This window comes from Columba livia, chromosome 1 (genome assembly GCF_036013475.1).
Source record: "Columba livia isolate bColLiv1 breed racing homer chromosome 1, bColLiv1.pat.W.v2, whole genome shotgun sequence".
In the NCBI taxonomy this organism is placed as follows: Eukaryota; Metazoa; Chordata; class Aves; order Columbiformes; family Columbidae; genus Columba; species Columba livia.
Window position 1 is genome coordinate 72,353,062 of NC_088602.1, and position 15,315 is coordinate 72,368,376.

The following is a 15,315-nucleotide window of genomic DNA, read 5'->3' on the forward strand; positions in this document are numbered from 1 at the left end:
TTCATAAACAATTAACCTATTTTTCATTCTTGTTAGTGAATATATTCTTAGAGAGAGCTCATTATATGATATTAAAAATGAATAATGAACTTTTGCTCTTCTTACAGATACTTGCTTGCCCTTTGGTCTTGATAAGGATAATAATACATGAGCTCATTTACTTTTGAAGTTTCTTTTCCTTGTTTTCTAGCCTTTTCAGTCAGGATTATGTAATTCATTCAGAGGTTATATATTCTCCAGTAAAAGGAAACTTTCTTTAAAGAGGAGGTAGTAATTCCTGTAATTTGTGTAACTGAAGTATAGACACTGTCATCCTAAAATACTTTTCTTCTTCTCTTCTCGTATAATTTTACAGAAGAAAATTGCAAGAAAACTATAAGCTGTCAACTATTGCATAACATATTTGAAAACAGACCAGTTATGTCACCCTCTAAATTAAATAGTAGTTCTGAATGCTATTTTCTCTGCTAACTTCTACTCATCCATGTTGGGAAAACTTGCTTAAATATATGAAACATCAATTGAGAGATCTTTCCTCTTAACTTGAATGTCAGATGAGGACCAAAGAAAGTTCAATGAATTCAAGTAGTATTGGGCAGCAGGAGTATTGCTTGAGCAATCTTTGTTAATAATCAGGTCTCTGTCCCCAGTTTCAGAGACAAACATAGACCATGATTTTCTGAGAATGAAATGGTATCACAGTATCACAGTATGTTTGGGATTGGAAGGGACCTCAAAAGATCATCTAGTCCAATCCACCTGCTGGAGCAGGAACAACTAGATGAGGTTACACAGGAACATGTCCAGGAGGATTTTGAATGTCTCCAGGGAAGGAGACTCCACAACCCCCCTGGGCAGCCTGTTCCAGTGCTCCATCACCCTCACTGAGAAGTTGTTTCTTCTCAAATTTAGGTGGAACCTCTTGTGTTCCAGCTTGATCCCATTACCCCTTGTCCTATCATTGTTTGCCACCGAGAAGAGCCTGGCTCCATCCTCGTGGCACTCACCCTTTATATATTTATAAACATTAATAAGGTCACCCCTCAGTCTCCTCTTCTCCTCAATTCCCTCGTCTAAATCATTAATGAATATATTGAATAATATTGGCCCCAGTACTTACCCCTGAGGCACTCCACTAGATACTGGCCTCCAACTAGACTCCGCACCATTGACTACCACTCTGGCTTCTCTCCTTAAGCCAGTTTGCAATCCATCTCACTACTCTATTGTCCAGACCACACCTCCTCAACTTAGCCACTAGGATGCTGTGGGAGACTGTGTCAAACACTTTGCTGAAGTCAAGGTAGACCACATCCACCACTCTGCCATCATCCATCCACCTTGTTACATTCTCATAAAAGGCTATGAGGTTGGTCAAGCATGACTTACCCTTGGTAAAGCCATGCTGACTGCCCCTAATAACCCTCTTATCCCTGATACTCCTTGAGATGGCACCAAGGACAAGCCGTTCCGTTACTTTCCCAGGGACAGAGATGAGGCTGACCGGTCTATAATTACCCGGGTCCTCCTTCTTGCCCTTTTTGAAGACTGGAGTGACATTTGCTTTCCTCCAATCCTCGGGCACCTCTCCTTTTTCCCAAGACTTGGCAAAGATGATGGAGAGTGGTCTAGCAATGACTTCAGCCAGCTCCCTCAGCACCCGCGGATGCATCCCATCTGGACCCATGGATTTATGGATGTCTAGACTACTTAATTGCTCCCTAACGCAGTCCTCATCGACTAAAGCAAACTCCTCCATTGACCTGGCTTCATCCGGGGTCTCAGGGGTACAGGGCTCCCCAGGACAGCCTCCAGCAGAGTAGACAGAGACAAAGAAGGCATTCAGTAATTCTGCCTTCTCTGTATCTTCTATCACCAGGGCACCACCCCATTCATCAGTGGGCCTACATTGCCTCTGGTGTTAGTTTTATCTGCTATGTATTTGAAAAAGCTCTTTTTGCTGTCCTTGACCCCTTTCATTAATTATCAATAGCCATTTCATAATATTCAAACTATGTTTTTTTTTTTTAATGGGAAATGAAATATATTTTTAATAATGTTTCTATCTTAATACATATTCCCTGTATGCATTGATACTTAGGTTAGTATTCATTTGATATATCTTTATAAAGGTTTATGAAGTTTGTGTGAGCTGTCATACACATCAGAGCTACCTGATGCAATATTCATATGTAGAAAATGGTTCTTCAGAACAAGGGGGTGAAGAATGCACAGGCTAAGGCTGATATTTTGAGGACGTCTCACACTGCTGTGGATCAAAGACTAGCAAGTGCTAAGATAACCTTTTCCAGTATCTGATTTCTACATGTCAAGAAATTTTAACTGAATAATATGAAGATAATAAGATTGAATACTTCCCACATAAGAACAAAGAAGTTAATTTATAAATCAATCGTGATACAAAGGGTTCACTGAAAAACAGATCCTGTCCTCAGATACTCATGTATGGCAGGTGTGGAAGATGCAGGCTACTACTGTCTATTTTTGTCCCATTACTTTACTGTATGCTGTTCATGACCATATTCTTCAGTGCTTCATCCAAAGCTATAAATTTGCATATGGTTTTGGGGAAGTCTGTGTCAGCGGACATTTAATTTATTTTCCTTTCTTTGCAGGAATTATGACTGATTGATTTTCAGCTTTACACTTACATTATTTGCCTTATTACAGATCAGATCATACTTATGTTCATTGTGTACAATGAAAGCAGTCTGTTTATTCAAATATTTTTCCAAGTGCTGTTTGTTTTTATTTCAGCTCCAACTGAAAAACAGTTTGTTCACACCAAACCAAAAACAACTGAAAAACCAAGAGTGCCGCACACCAAACCTGGTAATGGAGTCATTCTTTTAATTTTGTGTCTTGTGTTTAATCATTCTTTCTCTTAGCCTCGGGTTTTAAGAGACGAAGAAGCTATCATTCTGTGCTTTTAAATGGAATTATTCATAGCTGGCTTTGTGCTGAAACAAATGCATTACACTCAAGTCAGTCAATTCAACACATGTCAAAACCACACTGAAAATAAGAGTAGGATTTGTAGTATAACATCAAAAACGTTTTTCCACCTTTCTCTTACATATAGCAAATGGTGACTAAAATGTAGTTATGTGGGTGTTGAAAAATTTATTTGTGCAGATAGGCCGAGTTCTCTCTGATTACTTCCTGGTAATCAGAGATGCTTCTCTGTGAGCACTTTTTTTGTAGTTTTATCCATAAAAAGCAAGAGAACTCCTTTGCAATGTGCTTGAATGGTTAGCAACTGACTTGGTGTGCTATACTGAAACAAAAGTAATCTTAAAAATAGAGGGGGCTGTGTCTCTTCCCATTCTTGTTATATAAGGAATGCATAAGAGAAGTTAATAGATATTGATATCTGTCAGCAGTTGATTTTTAACATATTTTGCTACTCTTTAGTTTAAAGCAATTTGGAAGTTTTAGAAATAGTGCAAATGCTACTTTGCTTCTATTACAGTTTAATATTCTAAGATTCTTCACATTTTCTCCTTAACAGCAGTACATCAGACAACTCCACTACCAATTATTACAAAGTCTTCTACTACTACTCAGCGTTCAAGGGCAACAATGGGTAAATAAATTTCCTTGAAGTTAAGATGGAGGTATTTTTAATTTTTCAATGGAGAAATTTCTAGAGAACATGCTCTGCCGTGGTATTTTGTGTAACATCGTTCCACGATCCTTCCTTCTGCTTAGACACATGCATGTTTCTTAACACAGATGAGTCTCAGTTCTATCCTAGATGTAAAGCAGAAATAGCCTACAGCTCATGTCTGGTCAGAAGCCTGTTTGTCAGATCTCCAATCAAATCCAGTGGTCTAACTTTTCTTTTAGAGCAACAATTTTAGCCATTAATTCAACTCATTCTACAGCACAGTGCTAGAACTGTGGTTTTGAAAGCAATTTTATTTCAGGTTCCAGGAAGCCACGGAATTGTTATTGTCTTTTTTTCAGGCATTTGAGGCATTTTCTGTGGGCTAAACATGGCATTGGATCATGACTCCAGAAGAATACAATTAGAATCTTTTTCCTTTTCTTTCAGCTCCAAAAGAAACACTGCTCATTCCTTCCAAACCCAAAACATCTGTCATGCCAGAAGTACCACAGACGAAACCTGGTAATTTAAAGTTTGTAACTTTAAAAGAACTTTAAAAGTGTTACTGTGGCACTGCCTTAGTTACCCTTTCTGCTGTCATTCAGTAGTACAGTCATGTGACAGGCATGTAGACAGAAATTAGCATCATTTTTCAGTTCAGAGTATGTTAATAAATTATTTCAAAGAAAGTGCCCAAGAATTGCATTGATTGGGTTTTTTAAGATTTGTTTGTTGAGTTGGTGGGTAGTAGCCATTAAAAATGTGAGGAATTCTACTAATTTTAATAAAAATATACTACTGTAGCCAACTACAATAAGTTCTTTTCTTTGGAGGGATTTGATTACCTTATATTTATTTGCTTCAATTTCTCAAGTACTTTTGAAACTCAGGTTACCAAATCTCAGTCCAAGATAGATGCTAAGAGTATAAGTACTTTCTTCATATCAGTGTTTTTTCTGCAATAACTACAGTAGATTTAGGGATTCATAGTTATAATGAAAGATGATGATGCCTCAGCTTTGCCTTGGGTGTAAAATATTTCCATAAAAATTAGAAGAATTGTTAATGGAGGATTGACAACATGATTATAAGAAAAAAGTCATTCCTAATCTTTCTTACTCTCAGATCTACCCTCCAAACTGATAGTGTTTTAGGCAAGTAAGGTTAATGAATGGATTTATCATTACCCCCCTTTTTTCCCCTTGGATTTCTAGCCCTTTTTATACAGCCATAAAAAATGTAAGCAGGCATCCTATTCATTCAAGAACTGTACATACATATTGCTATGAAAACCAAACTGAATAGTCCAGAAAAAAGATTCATTTTCTAAAGGCCTTGTTTTGAAAAGCTTTCTGTTAAGTAACCAAGTTACATTCTAAGTCTAAGTAGGAACTATGTCCAATCATGTCATAGTTAATAAGTGCCATGTTTTGCTACCACTAAAAAGTTAATTTTAGGTGAAGAATTTTAGAAAACAAAATCTATAGGTTTATCATTTTCCTTTTATATTTTAAAACATTATAATGATACATATGCAAAACAAACTACTGTTAGGAAAGCTGCTAACAAGAAATAGCTGTATTTAGCCCACTGCCCTTTATGCCCCTAAGTAGGTTACTTTCCAGCCTCCATATTTTAACCTTGTTTCTGAAAGACAAGGAGACATGTAGTGGGTGCCTCTACCTGTCAGGTTCTCTTTTTCATCCTATAAGTTAGATATCTTTCACAATATTTAATCAAATTTAAGTGAGGGAAGAATGTCTGAAAGATAAATGTGTTACTACAGGCATTTAGAAGTTTTTTAGGGAAGTGCGAATTAACATACACAGTGTGAGAAAGACCAAAGACTGTCAGAACTCCACCTTCAGGGCATTTGTTCTGAAGTTGGTGGGGGCCTGGCAGAATAGTTGCACTGTATGGCTGTCAGCATGAAAATACATCCAGACTAATCAGAACACATGTCTGTCTCATGTCTGTTAAAATTGTCTTAGCAGATGTGTAGATACATTTTTAGGAAACAAAGGTCACATATCCTCAATGAAATCCAACTTCTTCAACTTTACCTCTCACAGAAAAATGTTTTATTTCTTGTAGCTCCAAGGGCAACACACCTGGGATCAATTAACCTTATAACTGTTCATGTTGTTGATGGGTCCAAAGTGACTTTGGGTAATGAGAATATTATGTCAGTTTATTTTTCATAAAACTTTACTTTCTCTGCTTCAGCAATAAGGCTTAACTTACACTTTAAGCAACAGAAATACCTTAATATATCTGTATGTAGTGTTCATTTGGTAGTCACATTCCAGTGCATGTACAAAATTTTGCTGGTTTGGATTTTCTAGCCATTTTTTCTTTCATGTAATTCTTTCTAGAAATGAGTACTTCATGTACAAGGCTGAGGAGCTGTATAAAAAGGCATTACCTGGTCATCTTCTTTTGTCTGACTTACTAAAGATATATATCTTCTCAGTCTGGAGAAGTCTTTTATCTGTATAAAAGCATGATTTTCATCCACATTTCTAGCACTGACTCTTTTTGTTTATGGTCTGCACAAAGACAATTTGAATTTCCCTTCCACCTGTGGTGTCTTATGTTTAAAGAGAAATCATTTGCATCTGATTTAATAAGCAATATCTCTGTTTTCAGTTCCCAATGAAACATACCAGATTTCACCCAAGCCCAAAACTGCTCTAGCAACTGAAATTCCACGGTTCCATACAGGTGATTTTTAGGATTTTCTTAAATTGTTTTGTTGACAGTCTGTAGTGATTCCGTGTGATTCTGTGATCTTAAGTAAAATCAGTACACTTTAAGATTTAATGGTCTGTTTGATATTAACTTTAAAACTGCTTCAAATATATAACATGAATTTTTTTTTTTCCCCTTACCAAATATTTTTTGTTCCTTGCTCTAAAAATCAAGGTTTAATCGGTACTGCCTCAAAGATGATACGAAGCTTTTAAACAGTATTAGTGCTGAGTTCAATCCTCAGCTGTATAGTATTACAAACATTATCAATAGAGGTTGATAATTTGGTACAAGATGACAGTGACTGCTTATGCTTTCAGTTTTCAGTGTGATTCACACAGATTCTGTAATAACCAAAATATCAAAATTATTTGGCAAGTGAAAGACAACAATAAGAAAAGTTTGAAGGCTTTTGATTTTAACCTTGATGATGATGCCATTCTTAAGCAGCCCTACACAGTGTTTGCATCGAATGCTTCCAGTTATTTTCTCAGCGATATATTAATTTTTCATGGTTTTGTCTGACTACTTGATTTGGGATGGGTTCAGTCTGGTGTTTTATTTTGAGGTTTTTTGTTTGTTTTCTGCAGAACCTAATTAAATGTTTTAAGGCCATGGATACCTTGCAGAGCTAACCCTGTATCTATATACAGTTGGGTAACTGGCTGTAAATATTTTATATTTTTTCCTAAACCTAAACATGAATGTAACGGGTCAGACTGCATGACGAAGTCATCTGACCACTAAAGAAACTAGCATTTTCAGCGTGTATTTTGGATTGGAACTCATTGAATTCTCATATGTCCATTTTGTTTTATTGCATTGGTGCATGGACCTTTTTTTAGGCAAATTACACTGCACTATTGGTTTTCCTTTTACAAATAACATTTAAACTGAACCTTATTTCTTTTAGCACCTCATAAAACACGTCACACTTCTCCAAGACCAAAGCCATCTGATAAATCACAGACCAGACCTGGTAATGATTGTTTATTCAGTTTGGAATGGGGAGGAGATCAATTAATTAATTAATTTCACCTATTCTCAGTGGAATTTTAAGTGATGTTGGGAAAAAAGTGTATTTTTCTTTCAATTGATCAGTCTAGAAGTAAAGCCTTTCCAAATTAAAAAAAAAAAGAAGAACCCAAAACTGTGTGTATCATAACAGCAAATGTTACTTCTTTTTCTCTAATGTGGAGTTGTTTGCATTACATAACAGTTTGTTGGGTTTTATTCTCATTGAACTTTTTTCCTCTTTTCTTTTTAACCTCTTTTGCAGCTCTTAGTAAAACCACACTAGCACCACCTAGGACAAAAGCACCTGGGCTGCCGAAGTGGATTGTGCCAACAGCAGGTAGAGCTGCAGTTTTGAGGTTTTTTTAACTTATCAGTAAAATACAATAATGTGACTTCCTCAAATCATCCTGAGCCCAGAAAATATTTCATTTTGTTTGATTGTAGAAGTTAGCTCCTCAGAGTATGGTATGTAATTGCTGCTACTGGTCATGCTATGTAATTTCTTAGTGTCATAATGAAATTATATTGACACTCAGCACAAACTTACAGGTAGATTATTATATAGCTACTGATGTTTTCTTCGTTATAGATCTAGAATAATTACTAGAAAACACTTTGTTGAAAAGGATTACCCGGTTGTTTAAGTCCAAGTCAGAAGGCTTGGTAAGAAAGCCTTAAAGCTGGGTATCTAGCTAGCTATTAGCTATACATGTGGTGCATTCACATCAGACCTACTCATATTCAGACTGTGTGGCAGTCAGGCTCAAATACTTCATCATCAGGAAAGTTCCAGGTTGATGGATGATAGCAGAGGGTAGAAATTGTCACTTCAGTTTACACATCCTTAGGCATGCAGATAACATGCATCCCTAACCACAAAGATTTACTCAAAATACTAGTTTGGTTGGAGGAAAAATAATTTATCTTTTTTCAATGGTACTTGATTTTTCTATCCAATCAAAATAATGTCAGTGCAAATTCATGATGAATCCATATTTTTTTAAATTTAATAAAGCATTAATTTATTATGTCAATATAAATACTGTTGGGTTTTTTTAATACAGCCATTGGTCAAATAAATGCAGAATTTAGGGATTCTTCATGAATGATGCAGGTTCAAAACAGATTAAAAAAAAAAAAAATAGATAATGCAAACTTTTAGCTGTTCACCCACTACTAACATTGCTACTGTCACGTACTATTACTCTGTGCTAGCCAGGTTAGGATAACCTGAGTAATATAACATGTACTCCAGACATTATTTTTTTGTCTACGTAATATTTCTCTGTACTAAGGTTTCCAAAGTATCTTAGGCAATTTAATACCTGTTGCTGACCTTAGTATGATATGCGGTACTTGTTCCTGTACATAATTTTGAGACACCCACCATGTTTTTAGAAATGGCAAAACCTCAGAAGAGATTGTAGTGTATTTAAATGGAATTAAAAATAGCTTGTTTAGAACATGACCTGCTCTTCTGTACTACATACAGAGGGATGCCCTCATTGGAGGTATGTGCCCTTTGACTTTCCATAGTCTTTCCAGTAACGAGCCAATCCAATTCTGGTACAATAGTGACTGTTACAGTGTTAAATGACCAGTGGCGGTCATTGTGGGTCAGAAAGTTTTGTTCTTTGCTTGTGTTGGCAGTCTGCTTGCAGGTGAGCTTTCTAATGTCTGATTACCAAAAGAGGCAGAATGCACACAGGTCTCCAGGAGTAAGTGGCTTTTGAACTCACATTATGAAATTATGCATGAATACACAGCTAGGCAGTATATTAAGCTTTTTCCTTCTCCCATATAGTAATAACCTTGGCAGACATATTTGTAGATTAAAAAGAATAAATAAAAGAATGCATGCTAAGTAAATGAGCAGTACAAACATAATAGCAGACATGTATATTGTTAAATGTAGTTTATTATGCTTAATGTTGGCTTAGATGACTTCTGAAGCATTCTTTTAAGCAATTGTATTTTGAATGCACCTGTTGGAGTGCCTACTAGTCATCATTATTTACCTGTCCTTACAGCAGTGCCAGTTGACAGGAAGAACTAGAACTTCATTGTGGTAGATTATTTTGTGGTAGTCAAAAATTGTTACAAAACTATCACCTTGCTGTGCATGCTGTGTGTACTCACAGGCAAATAAGTATCCTCTTTTAGAATTCTTCTGGAAAATGATACTTCTAGTAATATTTTCCATTGCTCAGTTATGTAAGACTTTTTTCTCTAAGTTAAAAAAAAAAAAAAATCCTGAATATATCTGTTATGTAGATTTTGTGCCCTGCCAAACTTAGCCCTTTAAGTTGAACCTGGTGTCCAACATAATGAGGAAGAGCTGGCATTTATTATCTACTCTCCATTTTTAGTGACTCACTGATATCTTTCTGTGAGTCTGCACCCTTCTCCTCAGAAGTGTAGAGAAATCACCAATGACTTTTGTACATTAGTGACTGTCGCTTTTAGCAGCTTTTCAGTCTGTACTTGCCTTGATGACAGATAAGTGAAATCCCGAGTCTTCTGTAAAGCAGGCACTTCATGGTATTGTGGCAAATGCAGTGTCTGAGCCTGTAAGACTATCTGTGCCCACAAAAATAATTTCACACAACAGGAGGTTCAGTTAATCAATTAAATGAATTTTCTATATCTCTCCCAAGCAATGTGCAATTACTTGTTGCAAACAGAGTTCCTAGGTGCAGAAGAGACTTAAAGAACTCTACTAACCTGGAACCCTACATCTTATCAGCTGAACAAAGTTTATTTTTCAGCACGTGGTATATTAAAGAAATTATAACATTTAAAGTCACCTGGATGATTTTTGGGGTGGGACAGTTTATTTCTTCCATTGTGAAAAGTATATGTTATTTTTTGAGGTTAGTTTATCAGAATCCTTAACTTCTGATCTAAGCTGATCAGAATCCTGAACTGAACTGTCAGGAACAATATGTTTTCAGGCTTACCTTTAGATATTGCATCATCTTTTCTTTCTCTGAAGAAGAGCACATTTCCTCAAGAGCAATGGATACTCTGTTATTTGAAGACCAGTTTGGAGCTTTTAATTCCTTGCTGGGCTGGCACTGCTGTTGAATGTGCTCCAGTTCTTCTTCCTGATTGTGCTCATTAGCATCAATGCAAAGATGTTTCACCCCATGCAGAGCATGCTTGGCAGCTGCAGGGCCCAGATGATAAGCTGTGGAATTTGTGTGGAATTTGTTTTTTCCAGTGGCAGCACATGGGGTTGCGGCTGGTTTCCTGGCAAGCTTTTCAGTCTCCTGGCTAGTTGTAATGCCAGGTGGTAAATCTGACTGCAGGAAAGAGGCAGGGATTTGCCTCCTCATGACTAACATTCCTTTTTGTATTCTACAATATTTTAGCCATTTCATTTTATTGAGATGGCATTTCGTATTTGTCTTAGTGGATATAACTTATCTTACTCAGTTGGTTTTTTAATTTAATCCTAACCATCTAAAAACTGCTTCTGATCTATTCAGCTTTTAGACAACCTTCAGCAAACAAACTTTGAACAACATTTTCATTTCTCTTGTGGAAGAGAGAGATAATTGGTTTTCATTATAAAGGCCATTAACTTAATGCTCAATTTCCTTATTTTTGAAACTGTGGGTGTATAGCCAAGTTCTAGAGGAAGTCAAGTACTAAGGTATTTCAGTTTGTTTTATTAAGGGCACTTTTTCCAGTTCTTCACTTATAATGATCCACCCTTCTAATGATATTCCTGCTATTAAGATGCAGTGGTTCATTTTAAGGTGTTCCAGACCCCATTAATATTTCCAGGAAAAAAAAAAAAATGAAGTAAAAGAAGACACAAACACACATGCAAGTAATACATCTATTCTCAGTTCTAGAAAAAGTTTGGATTAATATGGCAAGTCAAAATGCTTATAGTAAGCAAGTTACATTATGATAAATACAGCAAGCTGTTTGATAGCGCGGATACCTTGTGTGAAAACACCAACAAATTTCAATGTAACTTCAAAGTGTATTGGACCATTCAAAAAGCAGATTTTGTAAACAGGGAAGTGCTGAGGTTTGATCAGCTTTTTCCCTGAAACTTTGACATATTTTTTGTTACCACTTTACTAACAGCAGAGCAACAGTGCAAGTTTCTGGAAAAAAAGTACTTCTTCTATCCAAATGTATACAATATTTTGTTCATTCCTAGCTGATATAACTCAGAAAAGATTATGATTCTATATGTGATTGTAAGGAGGAGGATAGCAGTACACTTTTCTCTAGGCACTGTAAGGTGCAAAACTAAATTAGACTTGTAATGGATACTTGAGTTATTTAGTGTGATTTAGTCAATGTACGCCTACGTTTTGTTGATATGTTTATTTTGAGGTGAAGCTAAGAAACTAAATATATTCTGACTATGACCCATGGTGTGCAAGATTGTTTTTCTTTTTAAGCATGGTGCTGGTCTTCTCATGCATCTTTTTCCTTGAAGATCATTTACATGAAATATTGATTAGCACTCCGGTGCTTTCTATATCTGAATATCTAATTAACCACTTTAGTTACCTGAAGACAAATTGCAGTTACATAAAACTATATAATGTGTTTAGAACTTTTGGTCACAGGGACCAGGTGACCTGTCTCTTGTTCTCAGTTTACTACATACACATCTGATTATTTTAATCTTAAGTAAATCACTTAATGCTTCCATACTATTAATTTCCCATATGAGGAGTACTGAGATTCAGAGAGTGTAGAGTTTCTTTTCAGTCTCATTTTCAATGTCGCACCACAACTGCTCTTAAGGTATGCCTAGTAATAACAGCAAATAGTAAAATAATTGAAAAATTATCTACTTTTTGCTGTTGAAATATTAGTTTAATCTCAAAACAAGCTGAATCTATGAAATCTTTGGTCGACGTGTTTAGGTCATGTTTGAATAGACTTGGAATTTGATAATTAATTTAATTTTGAGATTTTGTTTTTATGTGCATTAACCTTCAGGAGTTTTTCCATATCTCATGAAAAACAGTGAGTTTGTTTTGTTTTTCACAAACACGATGAAAGTGCAATGTAATTTGTCACTCTACTATATATAGAGTTTTTGTAAAGTAGATATACTTATTTTGTATAAGGAAAGCATATTTATTTAACAGTCTGCTGTCCTATAAAATCAACATGTGAAACAGTTGTTCTGTACCAGGAGTAGTTGTGTTTATCTTTTTAATGCCATTTACTTCACTTTTTAAAAAATGTGTTTATTTAGCTTTTAAGTAGGACTTTCTTTTATATACAAACTAAATTTTATGTACACTTTGCCTCCAGTGCTCCAAATACGGTATATGTTTGGTACAGAATTGCTCTAGCCATTCAATGTAGAATATAACTTAAGATCTGAATTTTGGAAAGGAGAGCTTTGACCTTCGCAAGAATCAATGGACATTTTATTCTGTATATTGAAAAACTAAAATATTCTCTGTGTTTACCTTTCCATATATAATCTTGGTTTAACTCATCTTTTATTTCTTAATCTTATTGTCTCTTTACAAATATACCTTTTTAAAGGAATGTTTAAAATGAAGTTGCAGGATCTTCTAGACCAAGAACATTTTCTATGTACTTGAATAGGAAGATAACAGACATAACTAAGTTATCAGGAAAAATATAGTTGGACCATATATGCCATTTTTGCCCTTAATGTTAGTGACAGTTTGAACATATACAATATAGAAGTATTCTATGACTTGGTACTGCACTGTAGATATGTTTTTCCTTTCCTTTTTTTTCCACAGATGAAGTATATACACCCGAGGATATTGCCAGAGAATTTGGCATGGATGTGAAAAAACCTTTGGAATACAGTCATACCTGGGAAAAGCCGTTTGCTGGTAAGGTTCACAAAAGAAGACAATACAGCAATTTTTAACAGTTATGAAAAATAAAGAGACTGCCTTTCCAACACAAAAAACATCTCCACTGAAGAAGAGAAAATAATTCTTGGTCATCCTCATCAATGCACATTCTCTTGGTTTCAGGGTGCTACTACAAGAAATAAAAATAAGAATATTTCATGGTCACTTCTTACTCACTAGCATATACTGTATATTAAAAATTACCACCATCAGCGTTGTATCCTTATGATCAAGCAGACACAATACTGTAAGCACTTGGGTTTTTTCATGCTGATAGTTTCTACATAACAAAAGAGAGTAGGGAGAATGCATAACAAAATTGTCTGTGCACTTAAGAGAAAGTTTTGTTGAATATTAGGATTGTTAGGAATATCAGAACGTTAGGCTTGAAGCAAAATAACACAGTGGAGTAAATGAGGTTACAACTATTTTACATGTGCTATACCTGGCTTCTCACTTTTACTTTTCTTGCAAGTCTTGTAATCATATTTTCAAGACAATCTAAATATTGTTACTGAAAAAAGGCTTCCCCAAATAGGCTTTCAAATATGGGGTTTTTGTATTTCACTTTTTTCTAGCCATCTTCTTAGCCATTTTCTACTTCAACTGAAAATTTGTAGTACAGAGTGTTTCTGTATGCCACACGTATACACACAAATTTCTTTTTTTTATTAGCATAACCTAGAATAAGGCTCATTTTAGCAGTGGCCTTTTTACTGGCAAAACCAACTGAAAATAAAATCTTCTTGGTTTTGCCTTTTGATTTACTTTTTAGCTCCAGCTGCTCTTTTAGTTAGATTTTCCTTTGAAAGTATGTTAGACTTAAAAACACAGATACAAAGATGGACCTCTCACTAACTCATGAACTGCTGTTTGCTCCTAATCCCTGCTGAATTTCCTTTCTGCCTAATTTACCTGCACAAAGACAAGAGCCTGACTTGACAGCTGAGTGCTGGTGTTTCATCTTCTTAAAGTTTATTCACTCTGAAGTTTGTACTTTGCAAAGATTAAGTCCAATGCAATATACCATTAGCAGCAGCTGGATGCAGGCTGTAAAATGCAAACAAGGATGGGTCTCTATGTTTTTGGTTACTGAATATCAGGCAGCAGTGTGTATTTAAGCAAATCCAGCCTGTGATTTGCAGAGACTGAAAGGTTTTTTTATGCACGTAGATTTGAAGGAACATCTATATCTGCTTTTACTCATCTTATGACACTAGATGTTTAAAGTTAAGCTTTTAGAGCTTTGAAGTAAGCCAATACCTTGAACTGCAATCATAACAGGCAGTTGGGTATGGTTGTGAAATCACCTACTACTGTTTCATAATTTGTTTGTATACTTCTGTGATCTCAGCTCTCTTCGTGAGCCCTTACTATGCATGTCAAAATTCAGCATTATAGAATCACAGAATGGTTTGGGTTGGAAGGAACTTTAAAGATCAGCTAGTTCCACCTCCCCTTCCCCAGCCATGAGCAAGGACATCTTTCACTACACTGGGTTGCTCAAAGCCCCATCCAACCTGACCTTGAACACTTCAAGGGATGGGGTATCCACAGGTTCTCTGGACAGACTGTTCCAGTGTCTCAGCACCCTAACAGTAAATAATTTCTTCCTTATAGCTAATCTAAATCTTCCCTTTTTTTAGTTTAAAACTGTTTCCCTTTGTCCTATCGCTACTGGCCCTGGTAAAAAGTCTCTCCTAATTTTTCTTATAAGCCCCCTTCAAGTATTCAAAGGCTGCAATAAGGCCTCCTCAGAACTTTCTCTTCTCCATGCTGAACAACCCAAACTCTCTCAGCCTTCATAGGAGAGGTGGTCTAAGCAACTGATCATTTTCGTAGCCTCTTCTGGGCCCACTCTAAGATGTCCATGTCTGTCTTGTACTGGGGACCCCAGAAGTGGAAGCAGTATTACCACTGTCTATGTCCTTAATTAAGATGTTGAACACTACTGGTCCCAATATGAATCTCTGAAGGACACCACTTGTTACTGACCTGCCTTTGGACATAGAACTGTTGACTGCAACTCTT

General features: G+C 35.9%; 1 protein-coding gene across 50 annotated transcripts in view; it reads left to right on the forward strand.

The window, feature by feature from the left end:
- The window catches only part of ABI3BP (ABI family member 3 binding protein), a 166,227-nt gene that overhangs the window by 117,975 nt on the left and 32,937 nt on the right, over window positions 1-15,315 (forward strand). For 41 of the 50 annotated variants that reach the window (XM_021293209.2, XM_021293213.2, XM_065061846.1 and 38 more), the window contains 8 exons: window positions 2,779-2,853; window positions 3,533-3,607; window positions 4,079-4,153; window positions 5,726-5,800; window positions 6,281-6,355; window positions 7,296-7,361; window positions 7,662-7,736; window positions 13,165-13,260. In XM_021293209.2, the coding sequence (XP_021148884.2) occupies window positions 2,779-2,853; window positions 3,533-3,607; window positions 4,079-4,153; window positions 5,726-5,800; window positions 6,281-6,355; window positions 7,296-7,361; window positions 7,662-7,736; window positions 13,165-13,260 (612 nt within the window). The remainder of the gene's footprint in view (window positions 1-2,778; window positions 2,854-3,532; window positions 3,608-4,078; window positions 4,154-5,725; window positions 5,801-6,280; window positions 6,356-7,295; window positions 7,362-7,661; window positions 7,737-13,164; window positions 13,261-15,315) is intronic. The other 9 variants (XM_021293218.2, XM_065061999.1, XM_065062060.1 and 6 more) reach the window with 7 other exon arrangements.